The 20,282-nt window shown below is 39.5% G+C and overlaps 1 protein-coding gene across 2 annotated transcripts in view; it reads left to right on the plus strand.

Moving 5' to 3' along the window:
* The first annotated feature begins 8,610 nt into the window (after positions 1-8,610).
* The window catches only part of Rp2 (RP2 activator of ARL3 GTPase), a 39,673-nt gene continuing 28,001 nt past the window's right edge, over positions 8,611-20,282 (plus strand). For both annotated transcript variants that reach the window (XM_021153057.1, XM_029473585.1), the window contains exon 1: positions 8,611-8,952. In XM_021153057.1, coding sequence (XP_021008716.1) covers positions 8,860-8,952 — 93 coding nt within the window. In that variant the 5' untranslated portion in view covers positions 8,611-8,859. The remainder of the gene's footprint in view (positions 8,953-20,282) is intronic.

Consider the following 20,282-nt stretch of genomic DNA (forward strand, 5'->3'; position numbering starts at 1 on the left):
AGCCCTGGCTGTCCTGGAACTCACTCTGTAGACCAGGCTGGCCTCAAACTCAGAAATCCGCCTGCCTCTGCCTCCCAAGTGCTGGGATTAAAGGCGTGCCACCATTGCCCGGCTCAGTCAGTGCTCTTAACCACTGAGCCATCTCTCCAGCCCCTTTAAACTGTTTTTAAATTACATAAATGTTGATGGGTAGCAATCATATGAATTGGGATCTTCTGGGTGTCAGATGAAAACTTATTTTAGTATACATGGGAAAAGGAAACTAGCTTCTCTCTCTTAAAGTAAAATCCTAAGGATATTTTTGAGCTCCCACTTCAACCACAGGCCACATCTGCCAGATCAGGTAGCCTGCAGGCAGACCTTCTCCTCTCTTATTTGTTTCCCAAGCAGAGCCAATCCCTCAGGCACTGCAAACAGAACACCAGCTGCAGCCCCACCACCATCCCCTCCACCCCCTCCCACCTCTCCAGGCTTCTGTTCTAATCTCCTTCCCAGCAGGCACTCCCTCTGAATGCACCAGCCCAGCAGGACAGTAAAACAGACTGCTATCAAACTCTGAAAATCTAGAGAGGAAACAAAAACCAAGGAACAAAACAACCATCCAATGAAAACAAACCCAGAAATCAGCACCTAGAACTACAATCACCCCCAACCCAGAAGAATAGACACCAGTGTAAGAACACAATCAACAACAGCCAGGGCAGTAAGTCTCCACTGCAGCCAGATATCTTACCACAGCAGGCGCTGAATATTCCAACTTAGCTGAAGCACAAGAAAATGACTTTAAAATTAACTGAATGACAATTCTAGAGGTTCTTAAAAAGGAAATGAATAAATCCCTTAAGGAAACTCAAAAAAAAAAAAAAACCTCTCAAATAATTAGAGGAAATGAATAAACACCATAAAGAGAGTCAGAAAACACAAACAGCTTAAGGAAATTAATAAAACTGTTCAAGACTTGAAATAGAAATAAAAAACACAAACTAAGGGGAAATTCTGGGAATGAAAAGTCTAGGAATTCAAACCGGAAGTACTCAGGCAAGTTTTACCAACAAAATACAAAACATGAAAGACAGAATCTTGGGCATTAAAGACACACTAGAAGAAACAGATACATTCATCAAAGAAACTGTTAAATCTAAAAAATTTCTGACCCAATTTCCTGACATCCAGGAAATCTGGGACGTTATGAAAAGACCAAACCTAAGATGAACAAGAATTGAAGAATTGTCCCAGCACAAAGGCCCAGAAAATATTTTCAACAAAATTATAGAAGAAAAAATTTCCTTCTTTGGAAGAAGATGCCTATAAAGATACAAGAAGCATACAGAACACCAGATAGATTGGACCAGAAAAGAAAGTCCCATCTTCACATAATAATCAAAACACTAAACATTCAGGACAAAGAAAGAATGTTAAAAGCTGCAAGAAATAAGACCAAATAGCATATGAAAGCAGACCAGTTAGAATTACACTTGACTTCTCAATGGAGACTATAGAATCCAGAAGGACCTGGACATTCCAGATGCTAAAAGACTGCAAATGTCCTATACCCTGTAAAACTTTCAATCACTTTTTTTTGTTAGGGTTTTGGTTTTTGTTTTTTCAAGACAGGGCTTCTCTGTATAGCCTTGGTTGTCCTGGAACTCACTTTGTAGACCAGGCTGGCCTCGAACTCAGAAATCCGCCTGCCTCTGCCTCCCAAGTGCTGGGATTAAAGGCATGCACCACCACTGCCCGGCAAGCCCTATAGGTTCTAGAAAGAAGACTTCAACCTAAGAAGATTAACTACATCCATGAAAACAGAGGAAATAACTAATCTTACACCAGCACAACCAAGAGGAGAGAAATGCTTTTAAAAATAATTGGAAGTAAAAGAGGATCCAAAACAACTGTTTGAGAAAGTATGAAAAGAAATATTGGCTCTAAAAATCACCTGCATGTGCAAGTTTTGTTCTGAAATGCTCTAATCCACTTCTTCAATATTTTGTATTAACTCTGAGGTGACACCTAAAAGATCTATACTTTACAGTACTTACTGCTCTTGTTTAGTCTGTGAGTCACAGTGGGCATCTAAAGATGGCCAATAGAATGCAGTGGAAGTGACCTGTGGCTTCTGAGGTAATGCTATTCATGGCCTTGTGGCATTTGTTTTGGTCTTTGGAACACTCACTGTTGGAGCCTGAGTACCACATATGGAGTCCAATTAACTGTATGCTGAAGACATGGTGAAGAGAATTCCTGAGATTTCATATAGAGGGATTCCTGATCAGCCTTCTAGTAGAGCTAGCCAAGCTTATGCTATAGATGTACTGTGGCTCAAAGTTGAGTTGCTGCTGTCAATTCCTGCCTAAATGCAGATTCATGAGTAAATTTAGCATTTTAAAGTCATTATGTTTCAGCTGGTTCACTGTGCACCAATAGATAACTGAACTGCTGCTGTTCCTCCTTTTTCCTCTGTGTATCCCCTCAGGAGAGTGCAGAGTGAACAAAGGCATGTCTGGTCAACATGGGGAATTTTCTAGCTAACATTGCTAGTGGTATTGATTTATTTATGCTGTAAAAATATGTGGCTTCAAGACTGTCTTCTGAGAAGTAACTATGTGTCTATGGTCAAGACATAGGAGAACCAGAACTATCTCTCAAACTTGTGGTCAGACATAAAGCCTCAACTCAACATTCTAAGACAGACAATGTGTATAAAACTAAACACGAAAGGAAGCTTTCCACAGAAAGAAATAACAGGAGGGGGTTGAGAAGGTGGTATTGGGAGGGAATTAAAAAAAAAAAAAAACAGGAGTGTAAATGGTGGTGTGATGGTTTGTATATACTTGGCCCAGGGAGTGGCACTATTAGGAGGTGTGACCCTGTTGGAGTAGGTGTGTCACTGTGGGTGTGGGCTTTAAGACCCTCATCCTAGCTGCCTGGAAGTGAGTCTTCCACTAGCAGCCTTCAGATGAAGATGTAGAATTCTCAGATCCTCTTGCACTATGACTGCCTGAATGCTGCTATGCTTCCTGCTTTGGTGATAATGGACTGAACCTCTGAACCTGTAAGCTACTCCCCCCACCCCCCAACTAAATGTCTTGGTCATGGTGTCTGTTCACAGCAGTAAAATCCTAACTAAGACAGAAGTTGGTATCAGGGACTAGGGTATTGATTGCTGTGATAGGGTATTGCTGTGACCATGCTTTTGTTTGGAAGAACCTGGATTTTGGGACTTTGAGTTTGGAAAGCAGTGGAAAACTTTAAATGGGGCTTAATGGGCTATCCTAGTAGGAATATGAAAGACTGAGTGTAATTTGAATTGTGCAGGCCTGGCCCAAGAGGTTTCAGAGAAGAATTTCAGAATGTGCCATAAAGACTGTTTTTGTGGTGTTTTAGTGAAGAATGTGGCTGCTTTTTGCCCTTGTCTGAGGAGTCTGCCTGAGGCTAAGGTGAAGAGACTCAGATTAATTACATCGACAAAGGAAGTCTCAGAAACACCCATCATAGACTTTGTTATCTGGTTAAGTCTCATGAAGAACATTTTAAACAAGCATAGCAAGGTTAAAAAGGAAAAATATTAAAATATATGATATTAAAGGGCCACCAGGAGCTGAATCCTGTGTTTAATGATATTAAAGTGAATTAAGGGAGTAGTGACATTGGGGCAGGATATCACCCAGCTAAAAGTTTAGGTCCAGGCATGGTAGTACAAGCTTTTAATCCTTGGGTGCAAAGACAAGAAGATCTCTGAGTTGAAGGCCAGCCTAGAGAATGTTCTACATGAAGGAAAACTTAAATCCAGGTGTCTTAGTCAGGGTTTCTATTCCTGCACAAACATCATGACCAAGAAGCAAGTTGGGGAGGAAAGGGTTTATTCGGCTTACACTTCCATACTGCTGTTCATCACCAAAGGAAGTCAGGACTGGAACTCAAGCAGGTCAGGAAGCAGGAGCTGATGCAGAGGCCATGGAGGGATGTTCTTCACTGGCTTGCCTCCCCTGGCTTGTTCAGCCTGCTCTCTTATAGAACCCAAACGACCAGCCCAGAGATGGCACCACCCACAAGGGGCCTTTCCCCCTTGATCACTAATTGAGAAAATGCCTTACAATTGGATCTCATGGAGGCATTTCCTCAACTGAAGGTCCTTTCTCTGTGATAACTCCAGCTGTGTCAAGTTGACACAAAACTAACCAGTACACTAGGCTTGGTGGACCACACAGTACTTAGGAGATAGACATGCAGATCTCTGAATTCCAAGTTCCAGGACAGTCAAGCTTAGGCAGTGAAGGAATTGGAAAACAGAAAGCTGGTGATAGTGTAATAGAAGAAGGGGACCATGTTCCAGCCCCAGCAAGCAGCAGAACTTGGCAGCTTTGGTCACGTGGCTTTGGCTTTAGAGTCCAGAATAGAAGGGACTACTGGAACAAATGATGCTGGTTAGCTGGAGCTAAGAAATTAGTGGTGATTAAGAAGAGACCAACATCACTGAGGTGAAATCTTTCGGGAAGTGTTTTCTGAGAGCACAAAGAAGCTGTGTTCCAAAGATAGCCAAGGTTATACCTCCTGCAGCAGCTGGACTTGGTAATGTGTAAGAGTCACCCATTTGGTACTGGTTTTGAAGGCATCATGAAGAACAGCTGAAGCTTGGCACCGTGAGAGGCCATGGAAGGCCATTGGTGAAGGTGAAGCCTCAGTTGACATCCCAGGTCATGCAAAGGATTTGAAGCTTGGCACCATGAAGAGAGCCTTTGAGAGGCTATTAGTGAAGTCTATTTGCAGAGGAAGACCCCAGTGTATTGGAGATGACAGTACCATGGGATGACCACCAAAACAGCATCAGCAGTGGAGCAGACCAACCTGAGCTTAGAGTGCTACAGAGGACAGAGGTGAAGAAGTGACACCAGCCCTTTGGAGGAGCCCAGAAGATCATGTGTGGATTCCAGACATTGAAACAAGAAGCTGTAACATTGAAGTTGCCTTAGAGACCCCAAGATGTTCAAGATGCCAGAGCATTGGGCTATCTGCTGAGGAAAGCTGCTAACAGGGAGTGGAAGCAGCTCAGGAGAAAAAAAAATTGTTCCAGTCAACAAAGATGAAAAAGGAGATGGAGATCTGAAGACTGCTTTGATGTCAGACATGGCGATACAGAGTTTAGAGTTTGCCCAGCTGGTTTCCTGTCTTGCTTTGGGAATGTTAAGTGATTAGATGAATCTTAGAAGAGAGTTTGAACTTTGGACTTTTAACATTATTGATACTACTATAAACTATGGAGACTTTGGAAGTTGGGCTAAATGTGTTTTGCATTATGCTATGTTTAGATATGGCCCCCATAGACTCATATGTTTGAATAAGGCTATGGGGGCCATGGAGTGGAATGTGATGGTTTGTACATGTTTGGCTCAGGGAGTGGCACTATTAGAAGGCGAAGCCTTGTTGGAGTAGGTGTGTCACTGTGGGTGTGGGCTTTAAGACCCTCATTCTAGCTGCCTGGAAGTGAGTCTTTCACTAGTAGCCTTCAGTTGAAGATGTCGAACTCTCAGCTCTACCTGCACTATGCCTGCCATGCTCCCACCTTGATGATAATGAACTAAACCTCTGAACCTGTAATCCAGCCCCCAAATAAATTTGTCCTTATAAGAGTTGCCTTGGTCATAGTGCCTGTTCACAACAGTAAAATCCTAACTAAGACAGGTGGGAAGTGTCTACCTAGGCAGAAGTAATTGAACTTATGCCTGTGTCTAGCACATACTTTTGTAGGACTTGTTCACCACCTACTTTTACAGTATGGAACTCATTGCTGCCATTGCAGCAATTAGAACATATGTGCACATCTGTCTATAGACAATTAACTGGCAAAAAAATTGTCAGATTATCTCCCTTCAGAGTCTGAGTTAATGTATAAGGAGCTCATTGTACATTCTGCACACTGGGATAGAAGAGTCAGGCCTCAAGATAGAATGGCAGTTGGCAGCAATGTATATGCTGATTAGTAGTAAGGACAGAGCTGGCTTGCCAAAAAAAGTCATGGGAATTCATGCTGGAAGGAACTAAAGAGAGACATGGAGAAGGCAGAGACAGAGACAGAGACAGAGTCAGACAGAGAGACAGATAAAGACAGAGAGACATAGGCCTGGTGACTTTTAATCCCAGCTACTTGGGAAGCAAAAGCGGGGGGACTCAGTTTAATGCCTGTCTGGGTTGATGGGCAACTTAGCCAGACCCTTTCTCAAAATTTAAAGTACTTTGTAAAGGCACAGGGAGGTATTCGCGATTTATGTTGGTGATAGAGCACCTGCCTAGTAGGTATAACATGTGCAAGGCTTTAGTTTAATCCCTAGCACCTCTGAAGAAGAATCAAAAAGATCAAGAGAGCAAAACAGATCACTAATCTTTGTGTATTAGCTTTTTAATCCTGGTTGTTCTTGGGTTGGTGGGGGCTATATGGAAAGGAAGAGACAGTGTCTCAAGTAGCCCAGGCCAGTCTTGAACTCCCTCCTGCTTCTAACTCTCAAATGCTGAGAATATATTGCCACACCCAGCTACAATTTATATGATTTCAATTTAATTTTGATTTAATTTGATTTGGGATTAGACTGACAGTGACATGAGAGTTAACCAAGTGCCTTCAGTTTTATTTGAGGATCTCTAAAAACCAATTACAGGTTGATCTAGATTTTGTTTCAGATTTGAGTTTCTCAAGAGCATGTGTTTCAAAGCAAAGAGTTAGGGCTGGAGAGATGGCTCAGCAGTTAAGAGCACTGGCTGCTCTCCCAGAGGTCTTGAGCTCAATTCCCAGCAACCACATGGTGGTTCACAACCATCTGTAATGGGCTCTGATGCCCTTTTCTGCTGTGTCTGAAGAGAGTGACAGTGTACACACATACATAAAATAAACAAATAATTTAAAAAGGGTGTGCTCAAAGCAATGAGTTTTAGAAATTCTTTCTCTAAAATTAGTTTTATTGAGTTGTGTCTTCATGAAGAACATGATCCATGAGGGACAGAGGATCTGAATTTTTCTAGTTCCCGCTCACTTCCATTCATTGTGACCACAGATTCATCCCTGGATTTCAGCTTCTTATTCTGCACTCTGCAGTGATCAAACTTTTGCTATTCTATGAATATAAATTAGCAGCAGGGCTCTAATACAAAACTATCCTCACATAGATCTTTGATCTGACTGAAGAAAAAGGGAGTAATGCACAGCTTTTATTGTCCAAGACCTGGAGCTTAACTTTCAGGTCATTTATAATTCTTTTTTTTTTTTTTTTTTTTTTTTTTGGTTTTTCAAGACAGGGTTTCTCTGTATAGCTCTGGCTGTCCTGGAACTCACTTTGTAGACCAGGCTGGCCTCGAACTCAGAAATCCACCTGCCTCTGCCTCCGAAGTGCTGGGATTAAAGGCGTGCGCCACCACCGCCCGGCTCATTTATAATTCTTAAGCACTGTACCTTTCTTCCTGGTTGTACAAAAAGGGTAGGAAGTGAAAGGAGGAACAATCTTAATGCCCAAATTAAGTCAGAGGCTCTTTTAGAATCCACATTAAATGTGATAGGTATGGTCATGTAAAAAGATAAACAAATTTGAAAGTGCTAGTCTGCATTTGATGTCTTATCATGATGTTTTAATACTGTATCTCAGAGAAATCAACTTATCTATTATGAAAGCAATGCATGGGCATTGTACTCAAAGTCCACCCAAATACAACAAATGTTAATGATTATGTATATTTTTATATTTTCATGCGAACTTTGTACCATTTGCTTTGAACAGATCAGGTTGTTTATATGATAGGGTTTATATCCTCTATTAGACTTTGCACTGCTTGAGGTCCTAAAGTTCCTTTGTGGTGAGTCAACATGCCTCTCTTACCCTCTACAGTTGGGTTACTGTCTTTTGGAAGAGATTGGAAAAATATGTGCTTCTGTCATTAGATGCATAAGCTGAGAGATTCAAAGGTACATGCCTTTTTGTAATAACCTTTTGCTCCCAGATTCACTTTTCTAGTAAGGAGACAATACTAGGTTTTTTATCCTAAATACTTGTCCAATTTTGGAGAAATAAGTGGAAGCTTTTAGACATCCCTCAAAGGATTGGAGAGATGGCTCAGTGTTTAAGATCACTTGCTCCTTTTGCAGAGGATCCAGGTTCGCTCCCTAGAACTTGCTTGATGGCTTACAACTATTAGTAACCAGGAGATTTGAGCCCTCTCCTGACCTCCACAGACACCAGACATGAACAGTTTGACCAGAAGCTTGTGGGTTCCCTAGAAAGGTACTGAAAGGGAGGAGTGAAGGACACAAATTTGTTTTACAAAATCAGCAAGAATTTTTTCCCTTGCAATTTATGTCATAAAACAAGTCCACTACTCTGTATGGCATCCCCTCCAGAGCTTAAATTTTGGAAACTTTCGAAATTTGAGCACCAGGTCGGGAAAAGGTACTCAGCCTAATCAAACAGCAGCCAGCTAGCCCAGCCTAGTTCACTAGAGGAGAGAAGCTGGGGGTGGAGTAGGACCGACCTGGGGACCGGGCCCTCTGTGAGAGCACCTGAGCTGGCCAGTCCCCCGCTGACGTAGGATTGGTGAATGAATACTTTGGCCTGAGCTCATAGGAGCAGAGCAGCTTGCGAGGCTTTGATTGGCTCAGAGGCTGCTGCCCGCTTATTGGTTGCCATAGGTCGTCACGGAGACCTAGGGGGTTGGGCGGAGAAGGGTGTTGGGCCTGGCGGGAGTGCTGAGGCTTGCTGGCGGCCGGGCTGCTCCCCTGGGCGGTGTCCGGGGAGCTGTTGGCCGAGTCATCCTGGCTTCCCGCCACCCTCTGAGAGGTGTCTGAGCGAGTGGGGTCCACTACCAAGACCCTTAGGCCGCACCATGGGCTGCTGCTTCACTAAGAGGAGGAAGAGTGAAAAGGCTGAGGGAGAGGAGGAGCAGCCCAAGCTGTACAGCTGGGACCAGCGGGAGAAGGTGATGTTTTGGGGATCCCTTGCTTTGGGCCCTCCTCGGCTGCCCTTTGCAGCAGATGAAAGCGGGCAGTTTGGCGGGTGGCCCACAACTGGCTTTCACTGGCGCGCACAGGCAGCTGAAGTCGCGCGACTTTGGGGGGCGGGATGTGAAGGGCCCAAAGGAGGCATAGAGTTAGTGGTCAGCCTAACTAGACTCCCAGAGCCTCTCTGTAGGCTCTGCACCCTGACTCCCGATTCTAGAAAGGACTCCAGGGAGGGAAAGAGCCAGGAAGGTGCTGAATCTCCAATCAGCTCATTTCACCAGCGGTGGCCAAAGGGGTTTGGTCCAGTGGTCGAATTACACACACAAGACTGGTTCTCATCTTTTCTGCGGTTTGTATTCTCAAGCTGTTACTCTTTTGTCTGCTCTCCTCTGAAAATCGCTTTTGGTGCCTCTTGGTGTTACTCAGTTATTAAATGGACTGTTTCATGTCTACCTTTATTGTCGTCTTCCATTTATGAGAAAAGAATAATGAAAATTGAGGCAGTCTTGGAATGTATTGTGTAAGGTGAAAGTACCCAACATAAACCAGGAAGTAGTTTACTATTGCAGCTTTATATGAATGAAAACGCCATATATATATGTATGTATATATATGTATATATATACACATATATATACATATATGTATATATATGTACATATATATACATATATGTATATGTATATATATATATATATATATATCCCAAAAGGTTTGAAAAAGTCTCCTAATCTTGCACAAAACGCACTTACTTAGGCATACATTTCACAATGGTTCCTCTTTCTACATAGTTCTTCACTTCTTCTTAGTGCAGTTGCTTTGTAAAACACTTAATAGACATCAATTAGTTTGGTTTCTCAAACAAAATAAGAACGCTTGTTCTTTTAAATGGGTGTCATGAACAGTTAACTATTGCTTAGTGCAACAACTTTGACCAGAAGTACTTTATAGTAAGTCTTGTTTTGTTATAACCAGTCATCCTGCATCCTTGTTTGGTATGACAAATCATCCTGCATCATTTCAAATCCCCAGCAGAATTTAGGCATTCATATAAATGACATTTTCAAAATGTTGTCTTTTAACAAATGGAAGATGCTGATGGAATTTTCAGGCTCAGCTTTTTGCCTTTGACTCTGAAACCTTTCTTAGGCCATGTGGCCTTTTGTTCCTCTTATATAGCAGTATTTTGTCATGTAGGAAAGTGGTGTATTTTCTGTCTTATATGAAGATTGTACCCATCAAAATTATTTGGTAGGAGGATTTTGAAGTACTCATTTTCAAAAGCCTTGGGATTTCTAATAATGCTGTTTAAATTTTTTCTCCCCAGCGCTGGGTATTGAGCCATGCTAGGCAAGCATTCTACCACTGAGTGGCATCCCTAGCTAAACAATGCTCTTTAAACTTGAACTTCCTGCTGCAGAGAGAGTTTTTGTTTGTTTTATTTTGTTTAGAAGTGTCAGGCTAAAAGTAAAAGTGTGCTTTTCTTTTCAGTAGTCTTGGTTGGCTGTGGTTCACTGTTCCATAATAATTGTCTTTCTGCTAACTTCTACTTACAAAGTTCTGATTAATTGGGGTCTTCTGGTTTTGCTATTATGTTATTTTTGCAACAGTATCTTTTTTGTTTTATTTAGAGACAAGGTCTCATGTAACTCTGCATAGCCCTGAATATCTGTCTGATTCCCCTGCCTCCATCTCTTGATTGCTTGAATTGTAAGCATGCATCACCAACTTATGCTAGAGACAATGTTTTGATATGTACTTCTGGCTAGCCTGTTAAACGGTATGTAGCTTAGGCTGGTCTTGGATTTCAGGCAATCTACCTGCCTGAGCATACTGAGTACTGAGATTATGGGCTTGGGTTCCCACACCCTGATAGTTGGGATCTTTCATATGAATGTGTTTTGTGATTTCTTTTTCTTGTGCTCTTTATCTAAGTTAAAGTATTGAAAAATAGCATAGTGGATACTAATATCTAAGTGTCGCCTCTCCCACCATGTGAGCCGCATTAAACTTTCTGGTGTAAATGGGAACATTAATTTTTTTCATTTATAGTTTTAAAATATTTTTATTCAATAAAGAGGTCAGCCTTGAAACCATATTCATACAAACAGCAAAACCAGACTCAGTAGGTTGTATTTATGTATACTTAAACATACATAGACATGTATGTGTAATAATAATAAAGGAACCCTTTTTGAGAGCATTGCTAGGTACTATAGTTGTAGAGATGTAAGAGCTGTTATTAGAAATGTACAATAAGCCTATATATATATATATATATAAATATATATATAATAGCTAGATATATAATTATATTCTATATAATACATAGTATACACAAGATGCCATAATATATTATTATATCTATATTATATAGGTATAATAAAAGTTAAAACCTTTTTTGTGGTGCTGGGAATAGAACACAGAATGTTAGGCAGGCACTCTACCACTGATCTATACCCCTAGCCCTCCAATGGTACTTTTACTGAGCCTGGTCTTGCTATCTCTTGAAACTTTTGTGTGTGTGTGTGTGTGTGTGTGTGTGTGTGTGTGTGTTTCATTACAAGTAATTGAATATAAATACACAGCTTACCGAAATAACTGAGATACATTGTATCTGTAGCAACAGAAATGGTTTGTCTCAGGTTTTCATAATATCATGGAGTCTAAGTCTGTGCTGTTTAAAGTTAGAGCAAGCAATTAGTCAACCTGTAAGAGGTTTTTGTTTTTTTTTTTAATGAGTTGCCTGTAGTCTCCTTACCATTGGAAAAGTGGTGTTTAAAGTTTCCTTAGGTTGTATAATCAGAGTTGATGGGTACCCCATGGGTTTTGGGTTTTGTGTTGGGTAATTGGGTCAGCCTTAAGGGACTGAAGCAAGGAGAAATTGTCTCAATTAGAAAGAATGTTTGAGGACTAAGTGGTGTCATGGCAACTTACATATTACAGTCAACAGTGAAAGGAATTCATTTTCCATTGCTGCTGACTTTGAAAAAGAAAAAAAAAAAAAAAAACTACCCTGAAATGAGAAATAGTTTGGATTCTAAGATCTCTGTTTAAATCATTTAGAAAAAAAATGCCTTTTCTTATTATTTATATGCAGTATTTAATAGTTAAGCAAATTATTCAATGTATATGTATTCAAACACCAAGGAAGAGCCAAACTTATTATTCCTGCCCTCCAAGATCTTCCTTGCCCTTTGGAGTGAAAACAGGAAATACTGAGGCAAAAATGAGGTGAGGATGAGTGGCACACAAAGCGAGTTTTCACTTCCACTTATTCATGCTAATACTCCTCAATAATGGAAAGAAGAATAGTTTCTCTGGCTGGGCAAGGTGGTGCAAGCCTATCGTGCTAGCAACTTGGGAGGCTTGGTGCTTCTGAGTACAGGGCCAGCCTCCTGAGTTTCAGGCTGCCCTGTGTGAGTATGGTCGTTGTGAGACTGAGATCTTGACTCCTTAAAAAGAAAAAAAAAAAAAAAGAATTAGTTTCCCAAATGATGGCCTAGGTATGAAAATTGTGATTTGAATATGAAGAACACACTTGTATCTGCTACATTTGTCTCATGATTATTCAAAATAGTGCTTATTAAAGCCAAAGCCTCAGATCAGAAATTCAACTGTCTGTTGTTCAACTTTGGGTAAACCAGCCAATTTGTGCATATCAAGCTTCTTAGTTATAAAGTTGGCTAGTCCTAAAGAGTTCTGCACAATTTAGCAAGGCAAAGACTTGCCCTGAAGAAGAGACCTTAGATAGTAATTGTCATCTCCAGAGACATTTCAAGCACAGCTTATAGGAGAATTTAATTCCGAGAATTGTTCATCAATAGAAAGGATGACTTTATGGGGAACTGATATCTGTGTAGAACCTTCAGAGCTTAGATAGGTGACCTGCTAAAAAGAAGTATCTGTAGTAGATAGGAAGCTAGATGCTATTTTCATCATCATCTAAGTATGTGAGGTAATTTAGTTGCCGTTTGACATGAACTAAACCATCCTAAAACTTAATACCTTAAAACACTGGCAAATACTGCTTTTGTTTAGGACAATACTATACGCTTTGTGTACGGTTAAGCAGGGTTGTCTCTATATGGTATCAACTGTGGCAACTTGAGTAGGGGTTCCAGGATTACCTTCAGGATGGCTTAACCCCAAAGGTGACTGTCAGGTTGATACAGGCATTCAGTTGGGAGCTCAACTAGGGCTGAAAGCCAAGCACTCTCCATGTGTATTCTGAACTTCAAGGTCCAAGGACCTCTGATTTTATTGAGTCTAATTGATTTCCCCCCCCAAATAACGATTTCTAATTTTGATATTTTATTACAAATATATTTAAGTTTTTTATTTTACAGTTATGTATGTATGTGAAAATCTGGTATGGGTTTGTACACATGAGAGCAATGCCTATAGAGAGCAGAAACAGGTATCAGATCCTCTGGAGCTGGAGTCTCATACAGTTATGAGCCATCTGACATGAGTGCTGAGAACACAGGTTCTCTGCAAGAACACTATGTGCTCTTACTGGCTGAGCCATCTCTCTAACCCTTCATTAGATGTATTTTATTAGATGTATTTAGAGAAAACATTTAATGTATACCTTAAAGCTTAAGTAATCATATCTGCTACAAGCTACTTTTTAAAAATATTTTTTATTTTTACAAACTGGATTTCCATTAATGTGAATAGATTCCATTAGTAAATCTCAGGATATCATTACTGAAGTTAACTACAGAAATTAAATTTAAATGAAAATTTGCTTGCTGCCTAGTAAAGAATTAAGATGTTCACTGCTGTTTTCTGTTAGGGAAATAATACTTAAATAGTACTGTTGATTCCAACTCCTGCTAATGCAGCAAGTTTGAGGCCAGTGTGGGCTATAGGTAATACATATAGATATAAACTATGTACATTTCATCAAGGCTCGTATGTTAAAGTACTTTAGACTATAACCTATCTATGCTTGTAATTTTAGACATTTTAAGAACTAGTAACTTTTACAAAATTATTCTAAACTAGAAATTAGTTATTAAGTTTTGACTTGAAGAACTTTTAGGAATTTCCAAGAAAATATAGTAACATATATCCTATATTTCTCCCTTGAATAGTGATTGACAATCCAAGTAATTTTATACTGTAAAGCGAACTATAGAATCTTTAGCTACAGGATTAATTTATCCTCATAAGCCAGTAAAAATGGAATGTCTAGGAAAAACTAAGAATAGTAGATTACATTGAATCCCTCAGTATTAGAAGCTGTTATGAGTATTAGTCAAACATTTTTGAAGGCCTAAATCCTCTATGATTATATTTGAAGTTAGAGCCACTAAAGAAAGAAAAAAGCTTACATAATGTTCATAAGTGTAGAGTTCTAATCCTACAGGATTGGTGACTTCATAAGATTTCATCAGAAAGTAAGCACAGTCAAGTCCCTCAATCCCACAAAAAGTGCTGGTAAAGATAGAGATGAAGGGCGTTTTAGTTGAAGCCAGTTAGGCCAGGCCGCCATAACAAAATGCCACATTCTGGATGGCTTACAGAGCAAGTTTAGTTTTCAGAGTTCTAGAGCCCAAGACTCAGAAGATCAAGATGCTAGCACATTCTAGCATCTCTGTCTAGTGGGCCTGTCTTCTTGGCTTTAGATAGCTGTCTTTTTGCTGTATCCTTTCAAGACTTTTCCTTTATGTAGTCACCGGCTTCAGCACTCTTTTTCCCACATCTTACAAGGTCAGTATTCCCATTATGAAGGCCTCTAATTACTTCCCAAAGGCTTCACCTCCAAATATCACCATATTGAAGGCTAGAGCTTCAAAGTAGAAATTTGGGGAGACTGGCTGGAGATACAGCTCAGTGGTGGAGTACTTACCTAGCATACACGAGGCCCAGGGTTCAATCGCTAGTAGCATTAAAAATGGGGGGAGATACGAATATTAAGTCCACAGCACACTCAAACCTATTAAAATAACAGCTCAGTGATTTAGCCATAGATTTTATGCCGGTATTTGCAACAAGAAATCTTAACTCCTAGTAGTGTGTGTGTGTGTGTGTGTTAATTTGTTTGAGTGTAGACCCACACATGCCTTGCTCCTCTTGCCCATTCAGCTTTGTAGAAATCAGCCAAATCCTGGTGGTCTTTTCCCTTTACCTATTCAACTTTTCTCTAACTACTTCCACTGTGATTAATGTATCAGTGCCAAAAAGATAAGTGGAACATGATCAGAGAATACTTTTTTTCCTCCTAAAATTTAATGCAGAATGGACTTAAGCCACCCTTTCATGTTCTTTCTCACTTTAAGGCCTGGAACTAGACCAAGCTCCCATTGCCTGCACCATAACTATATTCCCACGTCCTGGTAATGGCTTTTCACAGAGGAAAGCAGCCTCAGCCTCCCTTTACATAAAGGAAAGAAAGACCTACAGTAGTTATCAGAAATAGTGCCTCTGCCTACTATAGTTCTTTTATTTTCCTAGCCAGAAATTGGTCAACTTAAAGTGTGACTTAACTGAATGTCCCTGAGTGCCAATTTGTTCCCATTTTTTTTTTTTCAGTGTTGGGAATTGAACTCTGGCCTTCCATATACAAGTGAAGTGCTCTTACTGGGCTAGCTCCTAAGCTTTACTCTTTTGTTCTTGATCAGCATCAGACTCTCAGTTCATTGGAGATGGAGTGGAGAGTGGGATGTGGAGAAGCTTCAAGTTCTCTTCAAGACACTGTGTGATTGGTTTGGAGAGATAGCTCCACATTAAGAGTACTGGGTGTTCTTCTGAGGACACGAGTTTGATTCCTAGCACATGGTGACTCACAACTATCCATAACTCTAGTTCCAAGGAGATCTGATACACTCTTCTAGCCTCCATGGACACATATATGCAGGCAAAACACCCATACACCTAACAAAAAAGGTACTTGATTATCAGATTTAGTTACTATTCATATAGTACCTGTATAACCCACATTATAGGAGTTATATTCTGGGGTAACCAAGATTTCATTGACTAAAATGACTCTATAGTTGCCTATATTCTGTTTTTTAGCAGTTTACTGATTTTGTAAATTTTATGTGTATGCATGTGCACAATGTGCATGCAAGTACCCACAGAAGAGGGCATTGGAAGTCTGGGAACTGGAGTTATAGGCATTTGTGAGGTGTCTGATGTGGGTGCTGGAACTAAACCCAGGTTGTTTGCAAGAGCAATAAGTGCTCTTGGCTACTAAGCATCTCTCAGCACCTTATACTCTGCTTTAAACCTGTTTATAATCATATCCTTGTTTTCATTCATTATATTGTATTGTTTCTTAATCATTCTTGACAGTTTGTCTATTAAAACTTGTTTTGACCTTGTTGTTCTTTATTATATTTAATGTTTAAATTATTAATTACATCTGTGATTTTAACTTCTCTTATGTATTATTTTAGCATTTAATTGCAATACAGTTAACATTCCATGGCAGTTCTAGATCGTGATTATAAAGTATCTACTATTTTAAAATTTCTGAGCCTTTTTTTTTTCAGGGTAGTCTCAAAATTTGAGACTATTCTAAATCAGCCTTCTAAGTGCTAATATTACAGGTGTGTGTCACCGCACCTAGCTTTAATTTTTAAGAGAAAATTTAGATGTGTTTATTTTATGTATGCATGTGTTTTGCTTGCATGTATGCCTGTATACCACATGCGTTCTTGGTACCTAAGGAGAGCAATGGATTCCTTGGAACTGGAGTTATAGACAGCAGTGAGTGACATATGGATGCTGAGAATCAAACCTGGGTCCTCTGCAGGAGCAACAAGCACCCTTAACTACTGAGCTATCTCTCCAGTCCCCCAATTTTATTTAGTGTGTGTTTATGGACAAATAATTTTACTTTTTGCATTTTACATCTTGTTTAGATGTGTAATTAAAGCTTACTTGTTGTGGATTCAGGTTTTCTTCATTTCTAGTTTTATCTGTTATTGGTTTTTTGTTTTTGTTTTTTGTTTTTTGGTGTTTTGTTTTGTTTTGTTTGTATATACACGGTGCTTTTGGAAGCCAGAGAACATTCTCAGGTGTCATTCCTTAGGCATCACACACACACACACACACACACACACACACACACACACACACTTACAGTCTTTTGAGACAAGCAAGTGTCCTGGGATTCTCCACATATACTAGGCAATGGGCCAGTGAGCTATAGGGCTCTGCCTGTCATTTGACTCTGCAGTGCTGTTGTGGTGATAAGTGTATTCCACAACATCCAACTTTTTATATAACTGCTGGTGACTGAACTCGGGTCCCTATGTTAGAACTATCTTTTTAAAAGAATTTTTTTTCTGAAACTCTTTTGTTTTGGTTTTGTTTGTTTGAGGTAGGGTCTTGCCATTTAACAAAGGCTGGACCTGAGCTGGAGATTTTCCTGCAACAGCCTGTATATTTGATGTGCCTGTGCTTTACCAACTATGCCATCTCCCCAATTCTGTATTTTTAGATTTTAATTTTTTTGTTTTTACCTATAAGTAATTAGGAGAAGTAGTGTTAGAAAGTATTCCTTAGATTTTATTTAATATTTTAGTTTACTTCATTTGGAAGTGCAAGGAATAGAACCAAGGGCCAAGGCAAGTGCTATACAATCGAGCAATACTTTAGCTTCTTAGATATGTTTGCCTTTTGTTGATTTGGCTGTTGATTTTGGTAGGGTCTCATTGTATAGCCTAAGCTGGCTTCAAATTGACCATCTTCCTGCTTTATTTAGCACACCTGTTAATTCCATTTCCTCAACATTTCTCAAATTTATCCCATCCTTCTCGTTCCTTCTAACTACTTCAGCCCATTCTGGCTAAGCCTCTCAGACTCACACTCCAGATTTCCATATTCCTTTTAAACTATTTTATTTTTGTGTATACATGTAAGCCTGCAGGAGAGACCATTAGACCCCCTGGAGCGTGGAGTTACAGATAGTCATGAGCCATCTAATGTGGGTGCTAGAACGAAACTCAAATCTGGAAGAGCAGCAAGTGGGGTTTTTTTGTTTTGTTATTTTGGGTTTTTTGTTTGTTTGTTTGTTTTTTGAGACAGGGTTTCTCTGTATAGCCATGGCTGTCCTGGAACTCACTTTGTAGACCAGGCTGGCCTCGGACTCAGAAATCCGTCTTCCTCTGCCTCCCGAGTGCGGGGTTTAAAGGCTCGCAGCAAGTGTTCTTAACCAAAGAACTATCTTTCCAACCCCCCATATTCTTATTAATTGTTCTGAAATGTAAATTTAACATATTTAAATTGTTCCGTGGCTTCTGTTGTTCATAGATAGCTTCCAAACTTTATACCAGGACCCCTGCCTTATTATTTAGTTTCACTCCAGTATTTCTGGAAATACTAGGCCCCTTTCCAGTTTATTCCTGATGACTGAAAAATTTGACCTTGTTCAGTCTGTTACCTTTGTCTGGTACTGTCTTTCTTTCCCAGTCTTTCCAATAAACTCCAACTTTTTTCATTCTCACTTTGTACCGTTGTCCTCTATGACCTTGGGTTGTCCTCTATGTTTCCCATCTCTGGATTTCTAAAATATTCCCAGCAGCTCTTACCACATGGTCAGGTTGTTTAAATGGTTTATTTAGGTATCTGTTACTTCCCTTTTAGTGCCTAAAATAGTGTCTGGTTCATTTTGGGTATCCAAGTGTGTTGGTTGACTGACTTAAGATCCAGAAAGGTAGGGTGACTTTCAAGATCATGATGCTCATAGGTGACAAAAATTAGGCTAGAAAAAAAGACCTCTCATTGTCTTATGCTATAGACCAGTGCTCATCCTAGGACATTATGTAAAACTAGATAAATATAATATTGTGTATGATAGAAGTCACTTTAAGCTAGTTTATCAATGATTAACATGCTTATATGTTACTTTGTATATAGGCACATATATGTCCTGTATCTATAAAAACCTGTTTGTAATACATAGTTTTGCATGTTAATGTTTATATTCATAAGCAGTTAAATAGTTCCAATCGATTTATAATACACTTCCAGAGCTGTTTTTAAACTGCCAGACTTGCCTTTTTAATCTCTCTCTCTCTCTCTCTCTCTCTCTCTCTCTCTCTCTCTCTCTCTGTGTGTGTGTGTGTGTGTGTGTTGGAGATATATGCTGATGATCAGACTCAGAGCCTCAGGCATGCTCTAAACGCACTCCATCATTGAGTTTTCTAACTATATTTTGATTAGCACAGTTAAAATTTTAAAAAATGTGACATTCTAGATACTATTATTTAAAAGATTATGTGAGGCATAGTTTATAATATCTAATAGGGTGGCAAATTTTGAAAAGTTACATTGGATGAATAGCTCAGTCGATGTCTGATTAAACTTTGTAGATGTAAGTACCAACATATCAAGGCTTTTGTGTCTTTTGATTCTTCCATTGTCTGTGGTGTATGAAAATCTCAGGATTTAGAAACTCAGAACCAAATATCATTTTGTAGTAGGGTAAAGAAGTATATTCAATTTAAGATTTTTTTAAGAAATAGAGGGTTTTTTCTTTTTTATTGGTTATTTAATTTATTTTCATTTCAAAATAAAATTTCCCAGTTTCTCCTCCACAAACCCCTATCCCCCTGCCTCCCCCAGTGGCCCAAATAGAAAATTTAAAATTGAAGCACAAGGAAAAGCAAATCACCAGAAAGCTGAAATAGTATGTATCTATATTTTTAATGTTTAATTTTCAGTTACAGGGATGGATTCAAGGCCATGTACATTCTAAACATACATTTTAATACTGAGCTTTATTCTAGCCTGAATTAGTATGTCCTGATTAGGATAGATACAAAGGATATAAGCTTTAATTTCCTAGCATTGTTTTCTTTTTGCAGTTGTATCTGAAACAGACTCTTGTTCTGTAGCCCTTGCCTACCTTGTAATCTTCCTGCCTCAGATTCCCAAGTGCAGGGATTGCAGGTGTGTACCCCATGCCTGGCTTACATATCTACTTCCATTAGAATATTCTTGACCTTGCCCTCCATATTAATTTGTGGTTATACCATTCTAAATAGGCTGAAAGACTGTTGATATTAGCAGTGACCATACGTCACCTCAGTTAACTCACAGGAAGACCCAAATCATAGTTTCACATGGGCTTCCCTTTAGGGTTGCATACCCAAGAATGAAATTTGATAGCAGAAAGAGTGGATGCATTTCCTAGGGAGTAGTTATATATATTAACCATGGTTAGAAACTTTAGATTACTTAAAATTGGTAAGTTCACCCCTCTTGTAACCTCAGAGCTATTATCATACTTAGAAAATGAAAAAATAAAAGCCCTTAAGGTTATCTAACAGGCTTTTTTTTTTTT

Source organism: Mus caroli, chromosome X (genome assembly GCF_900094665.2).
Source record: "Mus caroli chromosome X, CAROLI_EIJ_v1.1, whole genome shotgun sequence".
In the NCBI taxonomy this organism is placed as follows: Eukaryota; Metazoa; Chordata; class Mammalia; order Rodentia; family Muridae; genus Mus; species Mus caroli.